General features: G+C 44.5%; 1 protein-coding gene across 50 annotated transcripts in view; it reads left to right on the forward strand.

Moving 5' to 3' along the window:
• trdn (triadin) overlaps positions 1–17,342 on the forward strand; it is a 732,832-nt gene that overhangs the window by 357,489 nt on the left and 358,001 nt on the right. For 49 of the 50 annotated variants that reach the window (XM_085997256.1, XM_085997227.1, XM_085997243.1 and 46 more), the window contains 3 exons: positions 9,178–9,216; positions 14,208–14,246; positions 17,182–17,208. In XM_085997256.1, the coding sequence (XP_085853382.1) occupies positions 9,178–9,216; positions 14,208–14,246; positions 17,182–17,208 (105 nt within the window). The remainder of the gene's footprint in view (positions 1–9,177; positions 9,217–14,207; positions 14,247–17,181; positions 17,209–17,342) is intronic. The other variant, XM_085997259.1, reaches the window with a different exon arrangement.

The following is a 17,342-nucleotide window of genomic DNA, read 5'->3' on the forward strand; positions in this document are numbered from 1 at the left end:
GAGTGCAATTCTAACATGGTGTGCAATGGGTTCTAAAAAGTTCCATGGGGATCCATTGGGCTTTCTGAAACTTTTTTTGGAAACATTGCTGGAATTAACTTAAATGTTTAGATAATGTAGATACTCCTGTCTGTACCGTCTGAACATTTACATTTTAACTGCTGAGTGAGGAACTCTGTGCATAACCAGTTCCAGCCAGACACTATCAATAGGTCAAAGGCAAAATACTGCGAATGCTGGAAATCTGAAATACAAACAGAAAATACTGGAAATACTCAGCAGATCAGGCAGCATCCGTGGAGCGAGAAACAGAGTCAACGTTTCAGGTCGATGACCTTTCGTCAGAACTGGAAAATGTTAAGAGATGTAATAGGTTTTAAGTAAGTACAGAGGCAGGGAAAGGGGGAGGGGAGGAAAGAATAAAAGGGTAGGTCTGTGGTAGGGTGGAAGGAAGGAGAGATTACATCAACAGCAGAATCATTACCAGCCTTTGCTGTCTGAAAAAATGGGAGCAGTGATTATGAACTAAAATTGCGTAACTCGATGTTGAGTCCGGAATGTTGTAACTTGCCTAATCGAAAGATGAGGTGCTGTTCCTCGCACTTCCATTGAGCTTCATTAGCACAGTGTAGGAGGCCGAGGACAGAGTGGGAATGGGGCAGGGAATTAAAATGACAATTGCTCAGGGTCAGGCTTGCAGACTGAATGGAGGTGTTCCGCAAAGCGATCACCCAATCGTTGTTTGGTCTCCCCAATGTACAGGAGACCAAATCATGAGCAGCAAATACAGTATACTAAATTGAAAGAAATACAAGTAAATTGCTGCTTCACCTGGAAGGAGTGTTTGGGGGCCTGGACGATGGGAAGGGAGAAGGTAAAAGGGCAGGTGTTGCATCTCTTTGCTTTGTTGCTCTCTCCACAGATGCTGCCTGACCTGCTGAGTATTTCTAGCATTTTCTGTTTTTATTACAAATACCTTTGATTACTAGAAATCCGAGCTCTGAAAATGCAGTTTGGGGCAGGAAGGCAGCCAGCATGTGCACATAATGCTGGGAGTGCCCACCAGCCTATGTCAAATAGGTGCCCTCCTCCTCTCCCTGCTGGAGGGCACTGGCAGGCACGATCCTGGAGTAAAAGTGGGGATCATGGGGCTCAGTGGAAATTTGGCCGCCGTGGAGCAATTGCTGTACTCCTAGCAACCAAGCACTATCACCACAGCAACAGGACTTTTATAACAATTGTTTTAAAAAAAAAAGAAATCTGACGCATACTTTACAATGAACCCCCCTGCACTCCACACTACACTGACAGAAATCAGACACCCTCACAAATACAGGGTCATTGGCTTGAAAAGTAAAAACATTTTAAAATAGAAATAATTATAAAGCCAGGAGGCCATCTTGCTGCTTTGTTACATGCATAGAACAACTGATGGGGCAAAGCAAGCTGTATTTCTAAATACAGGAACATGTGCAAATTGGAATTCAGTTATGGTTCGGCACTCATTGTTACAGACTTACAAATGGGGCATTATCATGGATTCACCTGATCCATTTTACATTGCTTCATTTAATATACCTTTCTCCCCTTGCTTTAGGTTTTCCCTGTGGCACTTACCATTCACAGACAAGCAGTTTACTTCCAGTCATCTGCCAAAATTGCTCTTAAACTAATGACTTGGAGATGTACCAGTGCAGCGCTGGTTGATTGATCCTCTGCGTTTCTGTTCATCCTGTTTAAGAAGCTTCCACTCAGCACTGCACCTTTCTGGCACAGCTGAGAGGATGAACTCACTGCAGGGGATGTCTCAACCTTGAACACATGCCTTATGTTACGCAGTGCAGCACATTAGAGCACCAGTGCAAAATTGTTCATTTAATGAGGATTCAACTCCATTAATGCTCATAACCAAGCTTCTCAGCTGCGATCAGGGAAAGGGGTTATTACAGTGAGACATTTTACTAAATGCATTGTTTCAATTTTAAAGGACATTTCATTACGTAAGCTTGATGTTTGTATGAATTGACTGACCACTGTGTGCCACATACATCTTATATAATCCACTGAAGTTGCTCTCAACAGTGCTTCGTAACAGATTGTCTACATTTGGATTCTTGCAGCACCTGCAGTTGCCAAACAGAAAGAAGCCCTGCATGTGCCAGGTGCTGAAAATATAAAACCATCCAATGATTCGTTAGTGCTTTATCTTTCCAGTTAAAAGGACACCGCCATTAAGAAAAAAATGCTTGACATACCTTGTTTTTGTGTGGGGAGGGAGAAGTGGTGTGAAGAACATGCATTACGTTCAATACAGCGGCATCACATGCACGCAAAGCATCATGTTGTGAATTTGTAAACAAATGAAAGAAAGGTTTGCGACATACTTGTTCATGAAAGTGATTTTTCTTTAAGATCACAAGCCAGCATAAGAGCACACTGAATTAAAATGTTATGATGCCGAGAAAAGGCTTCAGCTGCTAATTAGCATATATTTTGCACCACTGTGGAATGATAATGAATATTTCACAGTAAGCACAATTCACATCAAAGATCTTTGAGGATTTGTTATAAATCCTGTGCTGTTTAAGGTGAAGCATGGCAGTGCAGTAGGATAGAAGAATGCTTTTCATTCTCCATCCAGTGCTAATATATAAACAAGGGATGGCACCTAATAGAATTTAGATGAATACAAATTTTGGGTTGAGTTTTGGTTCTGAAGGATACAACCTGAGCTGACAGGGCTGACTGTGACCTGAGTGATTATTTTTTAAGCCATGGTTAGAACATCCATTGTTTGAGGTTTGAGACTGCACATTTCTGCACAGTTACCCCTCATCTATAAAGTCATGTAGCTCCTGGCTGTGGGTTAGAAAAAATATTGGGGGAGAAATTGGACATTGTTGCGACTATTTATCGGATGTGAAATATGCGAAACGGGATCCAAAACTGAGTCACAATCTCCCGCACCTGATTAATCCTGGAAGTACACCTCATAAGAAATTGAATCATTTTAGTCACCCAAGACACCTGTCAGAAATAGGTAGCAGGCTGATTTGGTTATTCAAATCGGGCAGGCTGTAGGACCCCAAGGTAAAATTGGACAGTCACTAGGTGGAGCTTGCGTCGCACGAGTTCCAACTTGTTCTTCTGGGTCTAGAGCGGCTTAACCAGTGGCCCCTCAAGGGATCACTGGAGGCCGCTGAAAAATGGCCCAATGAATTTGGAAAATGTTTGTATTTCGTGGAGTCCTCCTCCTGGCTCCTCCACAAAACAACTGTGGGCAACTATTGGCCCCGGCTCGCCCCCTCTAAGCATCTCCCATCCCACTCCCGCACCGCCCCCCGCTCACTGGACCTACCTGACGGCCGCTGTCAGCGTTGTATCCATTGGTACTGGCAAGCTGCTTCCAGATGCCCGCTTGGTGCCCGCAGCTCACCAGTTAAATGCAGCTGAGGCCTCGTGCCCCGTGCCAAACCTGGCCATTATGGACTGGAGCACGGAGTAATCACTCCACTGATTTGTTGCCTGTTTTGCACGCAAGTCCAGTTTCTACTCCATAATTTAAAATAAAATATGGTGTCATTGTTATCTTAGTTGCTGTAGCTCTGGCCACAAACAATGGCAGTTTGCCTGCAACTAAGTCTGATGACTGGGAATTTCTGCTTCTGTGTTTCCCAGCTTGTGATTTTGAGCCGATTCATATTAGCTGATGGTTGTGTTTACATGTAAATGGATGATTTTTCACTGCTTTTTGGCATTTTCAAAAAAAATACATAGGCCTAGAAATTCCCTTACGATCGACCGTTAGCACAGTATTTCAGCAAAAAATGGCAGCCACCTCGCTTCCAGTACAGGACACGGTGGTTGGCATTTTGGTGAGGTCCATAGTGCTGCCATTGCCTCTAATTCAAATGAGCAGATTGTGACGTCAATCAGCATGCCACGCCTGATTTGACGTACGACTGCGATTTTGGACATCACCGCACGCCATGGCGCCCTCTCCAAACCACGCAGGAAGAACGTGCGTGTAGCAGTTCTGCAGAGGTGCTGTCAGCACTTCTTAAAGGGATACACGCATCTTTCAGAGAAGTTTCGATTTCAGTTTTTGGAGTTTTTTTATAGTTTATTGACGTAGTGGCTTGGTGCAATATATTTGAAAAGTTGTTAAAGTGTGCAGGGTGTGCTGTTTGATGCTTGCAAGGCTTTGGATGGTAAAGCAGGCCACCACACATGGAGCCGAGCCAGCAACAGTGAGGAGGAGGCCGCGGTGACGAGGAGGACGGAGCGGCTGAGGGACATCGTGCTCCCACTGCCACGGGATGCCAAAGAATTGACTTTCTGAACACAGCGCTGTAAGAATAGCTGACGTGTCCCTACGGGGAGTAAGCATTCCATTGTACTAGTTACATATGGCAAATAAAATTGAATTGAATTAAAGGAAGGCCTGTGAGAAGACAGAAAATGCTGGAAATACTCAGCAGGTCAGGCAGCATCTGTGGAGAGAGAAACACCAAGTTACCGTTTCAGGTCAAGATGCTGCCTGGCATACTTCCAGCATTTTATGCTTTTATTTCAGATTTCCAGCATCCAAAGTATTTTGCCTCTGAGAAGACCATTTGCTCACAGTCCTTAGGGGCACATGGAGATGAAGCAGAGACAGCAAAGGGGACAAGCTGCTTGCAGAGGGAAGAGGAAGAAGCAAAAGAGGAAGACGCATAAGAGGAGGAAGTGGAAGGAAGGATGCAATCCAGACAGCCCCTTTCTGGCCAGGATATCCGGGATGGAATCATCTGCCTGCGGTTCCAGTGACCACAACCCCAATTCCCCTTTCAACATTTGTCCCACAGCTTACCTTCCCTCCGTTACTGACCATCACAGCGTCCTCTTGGCCACAATGCTGAAATAAAAACCACCACAAAACAAACTCTCCAATCCAACTTTATCCATATATGCATCCAATATGACATCAAGAAATCAACTAATCACTCTTGTGCCTTTGCCTATCCTACTGATGTCACACAGTGCTACCCCAGTGGCTGCAGCATGGCTGGTGGAAGGCTGCTGACACTCAATGGGGGACACTGCAGATGGCCTTGCAGGATGACCTCGAGGAGCTGGTGGCTGGGGGTGTGAAATCGCGTGATGGTGTTTCTTCTTCTTCTTCTTCACTCTCCTTTCCCTCTTCTTGGTCAACCATTGACTGGGTGGGCTGGATTTCTTGGTGTCTGAAATGAGGAATGCAGAAGGGTAGAGTTGTGGTGAGGGGAGGTCGGGAAAGCAAGAGCTGCATGCTTACTACATCAGAAGCTTGTATATCAGAAGAGATTGTGGGATGAGGGGGAAGTGGGATGTGAGAAGGAGGATAACGTATGAGGATACCAGCATTTTGTATTCTTTCAGCTCTGCTGCTGGCCAAGGGCAAAGAATGGCCAGCACCATCTCCTCCAAGGAGGTGAGGTGAAGCTAGGAATGGGAGGTGTGCCTCGTGTTTCATAGAGATTGTTGATAGGTGAGTGATGGAGGGCAGGGGGTCGTGCATTGAGCAGTATGTGAGGCTTGTGGTGCAGTTAGTAGGCTTTTGAAGGTACATTCACTGACCTTGACCATTGGCCATTGGTCTGAGGTCATGAAACTTCTTTGGGCACTGGAGCCAGGTCCTGGCGGCGACACTGCTGGTAGTGACAGCCTCAGCGATCTGGTCCCACATCCTTCTTTCTGGAGGGCCTCCTGGCCCCTGTGGGTAGGGGACTTCTCTTCCACTTTTGACCCCCTGCACAAAGCTGGAGTGCTGTGTGTGAGACCCAGGATGTCCTTTCTTCGGCCTGTTGAGCCATTTGTGTTAGTGCTGAAGCACATTTACCATTTTTTATGTGAAGAAGGCAGTTCAGCTTTAAGAGCAGAAGACTGCCCAGTTTGGAATGATTTTTAATGGTTTTCTTTCAGAAGGCAGTTGAGCTCTAAGGGCTAGAGACTGCCTATTTTCAAACTTTTTTTTTTAGAAGGCAGTTCCCCTTTAAGGGCTCGAGACTGCTTTCTAAAATGGCTGCCTTGCTTTAAGAAAATGCAGCCTCGCTTCAGGGACGCTGCAGCCACGCTACATTGGGCCTCCTGCTGAGCGCACAGTCTGAGGCAGTGCCTTCCTCGCTAGGCTGTGCGCTCCAATCATTCAAATCAGCAGGCAGCACCAAAATAACGTCGCTGCCTGCGATCATTATATGGGTGCGAGTTAACCTCGCTCCGTGGTGGCACCACCTATTTTTGAGCCTTATCGGATTTCTAGGCCATACATTCTAACTCAGAAATATCTAATTCAAGCCAAGGTTGACATCGGATTATTTTGGTTAGAAAATATGGTTTAGCATGAACCTCTGCTCACCCAACACCTTTGAGTTTTACTGCTTAATTGAGGTTTGACTGGGGAATCTTCTGGCCTCTATTATTACAAATCAGTTGTATTTACTGAGAAAAATTTGTAGATACAGAAGTTCAACAGAAGAATGACATTTAAAACTGGAAAAATATTGAATATATAATGACATTCTTTCCATAAGCTGTTTAAATATTGGAGAGATGGTTTCATCTCTAAAAGCAGAGATGGTAAAAATTGAAGATCCATTTCTTATCAGTGTAAAGCTGCCTTAAGCTGGTGCGGCATTTAAACCGAATAGAGCTTAAACCTCTAATTAGAAATGACTTTGAATTTGGATTGATTTACACTACCATTGTAACATCAGTGTGAAGTGGTTTTTCTTTATAGTATAAATGCAGCCTGACTCCAGTGTATGGAGGTGAGACGTTTTGTAGGAGGGTCACTCTAGCTACACTGTGCTTCAGGGTCAATTTGGGGTTTTACACCGATTTACATTCCATAAGTTTAATGTTGGTGTAAAGTGGTTTTGGCTTTGCACTATTGCTAAATATATATAGCGTGAACTCACTGTTTGACAATTTTTCTGATATTTGATTTTATTCCTATTAAATAATCATAAAAACTGTTTCTCAGATGCAACTTTAGCGTTCCATGATTATTAAAAAATATATTCCTTTTTTAAATTGGCACTTTAAGCTTCTTGACACTACGGGTACGTACGAGGTGCACAGGCGCCCGTAGGGGCTGCGCAAGTGCTGGGTTTAGGCATGCGAAGCGCATGCACTGAAACCCGGCACTTGTGATCTGTCAAGAATCCTCATGACAGATCATCCGCCTGCCCGGGAAAAGTGCCTCTGCGGGTGGAGCGTTGCGCTATTTGCCCAATTTCCGCCCACTGAAAGGCCGTGGAATTCTTATGCCTGGTAAAAGCAGGTGTAAGGCCTGCTTTTGCCAGCATAAAAGTTTTAAAAAATAGAAAAATAAAATGTTATCACTCACTTATACATTAAAAACCCAATAAGGTAAGTTTATTTTTTAGTCCCGTTAAAACATATTTTAAAAAATTTCAAAAAATTTAATTTTTGTTTAAAATATTTAATTAAATGGCATTTTAATTAATTTTATATATGTAATTTAAAAAAATATTTCATGTGTTCGTGTATTTTTTAAGTCATCCCCATTCATACTTTTGACAGTTCCGTATGTACGCAACTATCAAAAGTATGAATGGGGATTCCCTTTTTTCATATATGGGCTGGCCCACGTGATCCCAGGGGCACTTGCGAACCACCTGCGCCCCTGGGATACGTGGGCTCCTACACATTTCTACCAGGAGAGGCCCAGGATCGCAAGCCTCCTATCTCCCACACCACCAGGTAAATGCGTAGAAAATTTGATGATCGGAGGGATCCGCCCGTGGGAAGCCTCCGATCGCAAATTCAGGCCCAATGAATTTGGTTCTATGAACTATTCTCTCAAAAAAATTTCTTTAAAAAAAAGGTTAAAGCCACTGATCCTAATGGGCAGCACTGCTCTAAGACTCAGCGCTAGAGCGCTGTTGTCCTTTCTCTGACCCATTCTCCCTTCGAGCATGGCAGCCTGCTGGGAATGCAAGGTGAAGCTATTCCAAAATGTTTTCAGGGTATCCCTTCGAGCCATGAAATGTCTTCCAGAGACTTCTGTGCCAAGAATTATGTATGGCTATGAGCCCCTACTGTACTAGGATCACATTTCCCACACTTGACATCTTTACAGTTCCTTTGAGTAACATTGCTTAAAAGCATTCATTGTAAAAGTAACTCTGGGGTGAGGAGAATTGGTATGACTTACGATTGGGTTTCAACTTTCATCTTCAGCAATCCCAGTGTGCAGCTTAGCTGAAAGTGCATATCGGGAATTCAGGTAAACACCACCTCCCCAGCTCCTCAATTTTCTTCCCATTAAAATGAATGGACAGAAATTCCTGGGGGTATGTGCACAGATTCTTGATAGTTCACAAGGCTTTGTACCAGGAGTGCTATAGGTGAAAATTTGCCCTTGGATTCAGTGCCCCAGAAATAATGGAGCGATGAACGAAGATTCCTGCTCTTGATTTTCTCGTTGCAACTGGGCGAGGACATGATTGTGCTACAATCCGTTGTTAAACAGCTTGCAAACAGTTACCGTCTAGGCTCATTCATGAAGAATGGCTATTTAGATAAAATACTGGAGGAGAGCTAGTGCCTGTGGAACTGTACCATAACATGAGTCCATACTTTCTGGACTAGAAAGGACAAAAAATTAGAGGAATTCTTTTAAAATAACTCCTAGAAAACTTGACTAGATATATCGTCAAAAAATGAAACTATCTTTTGTTATTAATGACTGTGGGGTAGAATTTCTGAAGGTGGTAGGAACGTAGAAACATGAACAGGAGTAAGCCATTCAGCCCCTCGAGCCTGTTCCCCCATTCAATTAGATCATGGCTGATCATGGTGTTCCCCAATCTCCCTCCATAACTTTGCCAGAGGATTGGCAGAAGCCCAGAGAAATGGCACAAACACTCAGTTACGCCATTTCTGTGAAGTTTCTGCCAAAGTTACAGCGGGAGATCAGAATGACTCCTGCAGAAATTCCAGGCAGTGCTTGCGTGAGATGCTGCAGCACAGTGTGATGAATGCTTTAATACTGTATGTCTAGAAACTACACAGAACTTCTAGTTAACAGCAATTTGTCTTTGCTGTTCCTATTAAGGCTATACTTTGTACAAGTTGTACTGATGCACATCAAGAGTGAAAAGAAACTAAGCTGCCAATTTCATTTTACAGAGAAAGTAAAGAAGCAGAAACCTGCTGCTGCTGAAAAAGGTAATAGAGTCTGTGGGTTTGATCTGTTGAAGTATAATATGTGCAGGAACACCTCTGTAAGGAGTATATGTATAGGATACCACTGTAGAGTATAGGTAGAAATTTTCGGAGGAAAAATTCAGTTGGTTGCGCCACCCGTTAGCGCCTTAAGAGGGCGCTAAGTGGAGCACAAACCAACTAGCGCCCAGGCGCGGCACTGCCCACGCCTCCCGCAAAATTCAGCGGGAGGTTAGTGGTGGCGCTAATCGTTAGCGCTGCGCCGCTGGCGATGACATCATCGGTGTGTGCAGCGCCCCGCTTACGCCCCGGCCGCAATCTTCGGGAGCGCCCCCTGATTTACCGCCGGACGCTATGTCCGACAGGGTCAGGGTGGCGTACCTGCGGCCGGGGAGGTGCAAATTAAAGGCGAGGTGCGGGGCGCCCATTTTTGTTGTTGGCCGCCTGCCAGCACCTGCCTGCGCTCCCGTCCCCGGCCTCCGGAACCCCCCCCCCCCCGCGGAGTGCCGGCTGCGCTCCAAGAGCCCGGCACTTCTCTTGGGTGCCGGGCTCTTTTGCCTGCACTCCTGATCCCCGGGGGCCCAGCTAGGCCCCAGATCGCGCTGCACAAGGCCCCTCCCCTTTAAAAAGGGGAGGAAGGCCTGCAATACCGCAGTGCACCGTGCCATAGCGTGTGGCGCTGCGGCACGTAGCGCCACGATATTCAGTCGCAGCATCCCAAGAGGGAGGCGGGGTGCCTTCAGTAGCGCCCCGCTTCCCTTTGGGGTGCAGCTGACCAATTTCTGGCGCCGGGGCGCTAATTTTTCCGGGGCGCTACTTTTAGCTCCCCGGCGAAGTTAGCGCCCCAAACGGGGCTATACTGAATTTCTCCCCCTAAGTGTCTTATTAACATTTTCTCTACCTGTCAGTGGACATCATTATAACTCTGGCTTGGCATCAAAACATTTTAATACCTGTTCTTTCTGTCACTTGATACAGATCTGTGTAAAAATAATTTGGAAGCTATAATGGCCGCGACTAGTGGGGTTAACAGAATCTATACACTCCATCAGTAATGATTTGTAAGTGTTAGGAAAAAAAACTAAACAGCAGAAAATATCAAAAAGAAAATCCACAATATTTAGAAATGTGTTTCAGGCTTTAGTACAGTCTTGAGACTTGGAAGATTCTATAAACTATTCACATTTGTATTCCACCACAATCTGTAATCTCATGGCCCGACATATCCCTCACTCTACCATTACCATAAAGCCAGCTAACCAATCCTGGTTCAATGAGGAGAATAGAAGAGCATGCCAGGGCAGCACCAATGAAGTGCCAACCTGGTGAAGCTGCAACACAGGACTACATACATGCTAAACTGTCTATAGCATGCTAAACAACGGAAGCAGCATGCTATAGACAGTGCTAAGCGATTCCACAACCAACGGATCAGATCAAAGCTCTTCAGTCCTGCCACATCCAGTCGTGAATGGTGACCTCTATCATAAGGTCAGAAGTAGGGATGTTCGCTGATGATTGCAATGTTCAGTTCCATTCGTAATTCCTCAGATAATGAAGCAACCTATGCCCGCATACAGCAAGACCTGGACAACATCCAGGCATGGGTTGATAAGTAGCAAGCAACATTCATGCCACACAAGTGCCAGGCAATGATCATCTCCAACAAGCGAGAGTCTAACCACTGCCCCTTGGCATTCAATGAAATTACCATCATTGAATACCTTGCCATCAACACCTTGGGGGTCATCATTGACCAGAAACTTAATTGGACTAGCCACTTAAATACTGTGGCTACCAGAGCAGGTCAGAGGCTGGGAATTCTATGGCAAGTGACTCACCTCCTGAAACCCCAAAGCCTTTCCCCCATCTACAAGGCACAAGTCAGGAGTGTGATGGAATACTCTCCTCTTGCCTGCATGAGTGCAGCTCCAACAACACTCAAGAAGGTCGATGCCATCCAGGACAAAGCAGCCCGCTTGATTGGCACGCCATCCACCACCTTAAACATTAACTCCCTCCACCACTGGCGTACCGTGGCTGCAGTGTGTACCATCTACAAGATGCAGTGCAGCAACTCACCAAGGCTTCTTAGGCAGCACCTCCCAAACCCGCGACCTCTACCACCTAGAAGGACAAGAGCAGCAGGCGCATGGGAACACCACCCCCTCCAAGTCACACACCATCCTGACTTGGAAATATATTACCATTCCTTCATTGTCGCTGGGTCAAAATCCTGGCACTCCCTCCCTAACAGCATCGTGGGAATACATTCACCTCACGGACTGCAGCGGTTCAAGAAGGGGGCTCACCACCACCTTCTCAAGGACAATTAGGGATGGGCAATAAAAGCTGGCCTTGCCAACGATGCCCACATCGTGTGAATGAATAAATTAAGAAAACATTTCTTTCTTACAGTTTAGGATTCTGTTCAAAGAGTGTTGCAGACTTGTAGCATGCGCCAAAGCATTTTTATTCTCTGTAGAATAATGTTTACCAGTAAACTGCTTTCTGATCAATGCCATTTACAATACAATGGCACGTTACCTGTTCCCGAGTTATCAGGCATGGAGACGTGGGGCCTTCAGTGTGCGCAAGGCTCCAAAGTGGCAAAGGCGGCCTTTGTGCACAAGCAGTGTGCCAGCTCAGTTACATGTTAACCATCAGTTTTTTAAGCTAACAGTCGGCTTTTCAACCTATATGTCAACTTGACAGCATTTCACAAGAAAAATATTTTTTTCACTAGGACTGGAGGTTGTCAATTTGAACCAATCAGATCAGTCAGATGGAAACTAAAGACTGATAGAACCAATTTATTCTCCATTGTTGCTTACACACAAACTTGAGGCAGATGAAGTGATGGTTTCTGAGAATTGCACTTACAGATGTTTTTATTTTGTGTTTGTCCCCAACTAAATTGTGTATTAAAAATAAAATGCTAACATGCAACGTTTAATAACTTTAATTTTTTTTTGCAATGGGATTTTCTGGGGCATGCCTGCCTATGACGATTTATTTTCTTCAAGACTAGTTGAAGCCACTTTTTTAATCTCTGAATGGATTGACTGGCTTTATTGAGTATTTTGTCACTGCAGCGGTGGAACTGTCAGAGTTTGGAAATATTGGAAGGTGAAATTGGACCTTGTTGAGCCCGCTTCCTAGGCAGAAAATGGGTGCAGAATGATCCAATTTAGGGGGCCGACCTCCCATGCTCAAATAGCGACAGAAACACATCCAATGTCATATTGGCTTGGGCGCTTTGGAGGCATCCCTGGCAGACGCCTAAAACATGCATTGGCCGCCTTGAATATGGGAGTCTAACTGGGGGTCTACCGCCTGTTTTAAGACCCAAGCTAGAAATTGATTTACTCGGAACACAGCAGGCATCGTTCCTGCTGCATTCAAGATTACAAACTCTCCTTGTGGCTGAACCAATGGTCCTTAAATGGACGCTGGAGGCTGCCACCACAAAGGTGAATTTTTTTTTAAAGGTCTTTACCTGCATGTGGAGCTGGGAGGGGCATTAAACTCCTCTCTACTCCACATTAAGACTGCGAGCTGCTGCCAGAAATATGAAGAGACATTAATAATCAGTAAGAGTATCATAACCACCCCCAGACTGGAGGCAATCAGTCAAGTGCATCTGAAAGCATCAAATTCAGTTCCCTATGCCAGCAACCTGAGTTTTGTGCACTACTTTTTCTTTTAAGTATTACAAAGTGCAATGATTCTTTTGAAGCAGTTCGTCAGCTTTTGTGAGGTTTATAAGTTGTCATGTACGGGCTCATTAGTCCCCTGACTTCTATGTTAAGTAGGTGGCCACTTCATAATGTGCTTGGAGCACCTAAACAGCTTGGTTAGAATGAATGCTGAAGGATATACTTTCATTAAATCATTTTTTTCTAAATCGAGCAACTCACCTCTGCCCTTTGCTCCCTGTTATGAATTCAGGTCTGCTGCAAATATCTACTTGGGTTCAGTGATGTCAGTCATTCCTTTAAGCGGTCTGGTCACCTGCTTCTTTCAGGTTTTCCACCACGTGCTCCCTGGGAGTACAGAATTGGCCCTTAAAAGTGAGAAAGTAATGGAAAGGAATATACAGAAAATGGATGACAGGAAAAACAGGAACATTAAAGAATGGTCCATCTGGCTAGTCCCACAGCTCAAAAAATACCATACGCTTCTCCATCTCTCACATTTCTCAATTGCTTTCTCTGCCCAATATCTATCCAGTTCCCTCTTGAATTTGTTAATTCCATCTGTCTGCACAGCTTACTTGGGCACTCTGTTTCATATATTCATCAACCTCGTTAAATCAAAACCATCTGTTCACCTTTCTTCTTCTAGCCACGAGTCCCGTGCACAATTTGTAATTTTGGCAAACATATTATTAGGTTTTGTTTATTTATTCTGTTAATATTCCCACTTTCCATAGCTCCTCCCGGTAGCTCAGTTGCTCATTTCAAGATATCAGTTTAGTCAACCTTTTCTGTACCCTCTTTCATGCCAGGATGTTCCCGTTGTAGTACTGTAGAATTGCACACAGTATTCCAAGTCGGGCCAATACCAATACTTTATACAGGTTCTTTATCACCCCGGACACAGGAGGCCATGGGGAGCAGCATCCTTACCATTCTGCGGGTGACCCGGCACCACACCACACTCCCAACAAACTTCCACACTCCCAACAAGCTTAGGCCGGTGTTTCCAGCCTCTTTGGTGGAGAGGAGGTGCACTTGTTGCCACAGCTCAGCTCTTCCAGGCACTCTCCCTAATCCCAGGGACTTCATCAGGGACAGTGGCAAAGTTCAGCCGCAGGTGTGATCCAGGCGTAATCTCTGGAATTGTACTCCTGAGGATTTTACATTATTTGAGTATTTATAAAGCCATGGTGATTCTCACTTACTCTCCTGTAATTTGTAGATGCTTCATTAATCCCTCCTTCATGATGCCTTCTAAAGTTTTACGTTAAATTTAATCTTTTCCTTTTGTAGAAAAAGAAAAGAAACAAAAGCCGGCTGCTGCTGGAAAAGGTAAAGAGTTTTCAGTTTGCCTTGTCACAGTGCTGCTGCATTATACAGAGACAGCCGGTGACAGTAAGAGGAACACCTGCAGTCGTTCCAGGTCTGAGTCCTGTTGGAGTGGATACTTGGTGATACTGAGTGATGCTGATTCATGTTTGGAAATGTTCTTTCACTTCTGTGACCCAGTTTTAATACACACAAAAAGAGGAGGAGGTGCATTCATTTCCGTTTTGTGGTGGATATTCAATGGCATTCATTTTTTGTCAATTTCAGTCTATTTTTCGCATGGATATATGTGTTTGGCAAATGCTCTGAATTGAACACTAGTAGCAATTTGATAGTTTTACTCCAAAAAGTCCTGAGGACAGTGAATGTGGGAAATGAAATACCATATGATTTAAAGGGATAGGAGAGCTACATAAATTGCATTGCAGTTGGAAATGCTGGAGCCCAGCATTGCATGTAGCCCTGTAATATCTGATGTGCCATCCCCAGCACTGGGTCAACCCTGATTTTGAAGAATACAAACAAGCACATACATGCTTCCCAGCTAGTGCCCTTTGCAAAGTTTTCGTGCCATTGTCACATCAACATATATTATTTTGGTCCATCAGTAACAAGAACAACAACAACTTGCATTTATTTAGTACCTTTAATGTATAATGTGTTTCACAGAACCATAATCAGACAATAATAGATGCTAAACCGAAGAAATATATATTAGATGGGGTGACTAAAAGTTTGGGTGAAGAAGTGGGTTTTAAGGAAGGCCTTAAAGGAGGAAAGGGTTGTGAAAAGGCAGAGCGGTTTATGGAGGGAATTCCAGAAAGTAGGGTCTAGATGGCTGAAGACATGCTGCCAATGGTTGGATGAGGGGATTGGGGGATGCACAAGAGGCCAGAGTTGAAGGAACGCAGAAATCCTGGAGCATTTTACGGCTGGAGGAGGTTAAGGAGGGGGCCAATGTAGGTCAGCAAGCATGGGAGGGATAGGTGAGTGGGACTTGGTACCGGATAGGATACGGACAGCAGAGTTTTAGATGAGCAGAATATTGTGGAGGTGGAGGATGGGAGGCTGGCCAGGAGTGCACTGGAATAGTTGAGTCTGGAGGTGACTCAACCATGGATGAGAGTTTCAGCAGCAGATGGGCTGAGGCAGGGGTGGAGATGGGCAATATTACATAAGAACATAAGAACATAAGAAGTAGGAGCAGGAGTAGGCCATACGGCCCCTCGGGCCTGCTCCACCATTCAATAGGATCATGGCTGGTCCGAACCTAGACTCACGTCCACTTCCTTGCCCGCTCCCCGTAACCCCTAATTCCCTTATCAGCTAGGAAACTGTCTATCTCCGTTTTAAATTTATTTAATGTCGCAGCTTCCACAGCTCTCTGAGGTAGCAAATTCCATAGATTTACTACACTGAGTGAAGAAGTTTCTCCTCATCTCAGTTTTGAAAGGGCAGCCCCTTATTCTAAGATTATGCCCCCTAGTTCTAGTCTCACCCATCAGTGGAAACATCCTCACCACATCCACCCGATCAAGCCCCTTCACAATCTTATATGTTTCGATAAAATCGCCTCTCATTCTTCTGAATTCCAATGAGTAGAGTCCCAACCTATTCAACCTTTCCTCACAAGTCAACCCCCTCATCTCCGGAATCAACCGAGTGAACCTCCTCTGAACTGCCTCGAGAGCAAGTATATCTTTTCTTAAATATGGAAACCAAAACTGCACGCAGTATTCCAGGTGTGGCCTCACCAGTACCCTGTATAACTGAAGCAAGACTTCCCTGCTTTTATACTCCATCCCCCTTGCAATAAAAGCCAAGATTCCATTGGCCTTCCTGATCACCTGCTGTACCTGCATACTAACCTTCTGTGTTTCATGCACCAGGACCCCCAGATCCCTTTGTACTGTAGCACAGATGTAGAAGTAGGTGGTAAGACTGACACTTTTTCTTTGACATTTGTGGTCTATGTCTATATGGATTAACATAAAGTACACACCATTGATGAATTGTTACTTCTAGCTGTTCACACAGGTTGTCGAAATTGAGCCTAGTGATGCAGCGAGTGTCTAATAGCAGACTGAGAGTTCTTGACCACATATGTTTATTTCTGTGTAATAACAGGATCAGTGCTGGCTGTGTGTTTTTATCCTCCTCCAAGTTTGAATAACTGTTATACTTCCTGTACGCACACATAAAGAATAGTCACTTAGTGAGGTACCAGAAGCAAGGTGGCCCCTGTGGAACTGTTCCCCATTTGTGCCTAATGCAGCCACAAACCCAACTCTGTCCCTCACCACCCCACCTCCCCTCAGTGTAATGGGTCTCTGCTCCTGTTTTCCAGGCCATTCCACACGGGGAATGGGTCTTCCTTGGGGCAAAGGTCAAGAGAACTGGTCCTTGCGTCTCAGTACTATATAAATATTTACATAAACATAAATATTTTAAAGTACCAAAAATTTGCAACATAATGTACAATACACTTACTAGACTACACACACACGCATATGTGAACCTACTTGTCAGAAGCCCTCGTGATGTTTAGCGTAAAACCCTGGCGTCATACCCAGAGAGCAGAGGGAGCAAAGGTGGGTATTCGGAGTTGAGGTAATTCAATGGCGGAAGAGGCTCGAGGGGCTGAGTGGCATATTCCTGTTCCTATATTCACTTTTATTCACTTAGCTGATTTGATGCTCACTGATACAGTGTATATATTACCCCTTCAGGACCACTTATGTCTTAACTGAAGAATTGCTTCAGTATTTCAAATCAACCCAACGTTTGAAAATGTGCATTAAAATTACAACATTTAGATCATATTATTGTCAATGCAATGGTTATCAATGTCATAATAAATATGCTGAGCAACAGTAAAAAGCTTCTATTTAGCAATGCCTGAAATTTAAAAGTTTTCAATTCTTTTGTATATTCACAGCTAAACTTGCAAAAGAAAAAGCTCCAGGTGAGTTCTTCACCGAAACAACTCAGACATTTATGTGCAGCTAGCACCTGGACATTTCTATACAATATATTAACAAAGCGATAAACAGCAATTAACTAACAGAGTGGATTGGTTAAAAAAAACTAATTGTAGCA

Source organism: Somniosus microcephalus, chromosome 9, assembly GCF_052327205.1.
Source record: "Somniosus microcephalus isolate GS21.2 chromosome 9, FLI_Smic_1.0, whole genome shotgun sequence".
NCBI classification, from domain to species: Eukaryota; Metazoa; Chordata; class Chondrichthyes; order Squaliformes; family Somniosidae; genus Somniosus; species Somniosus microcephalus.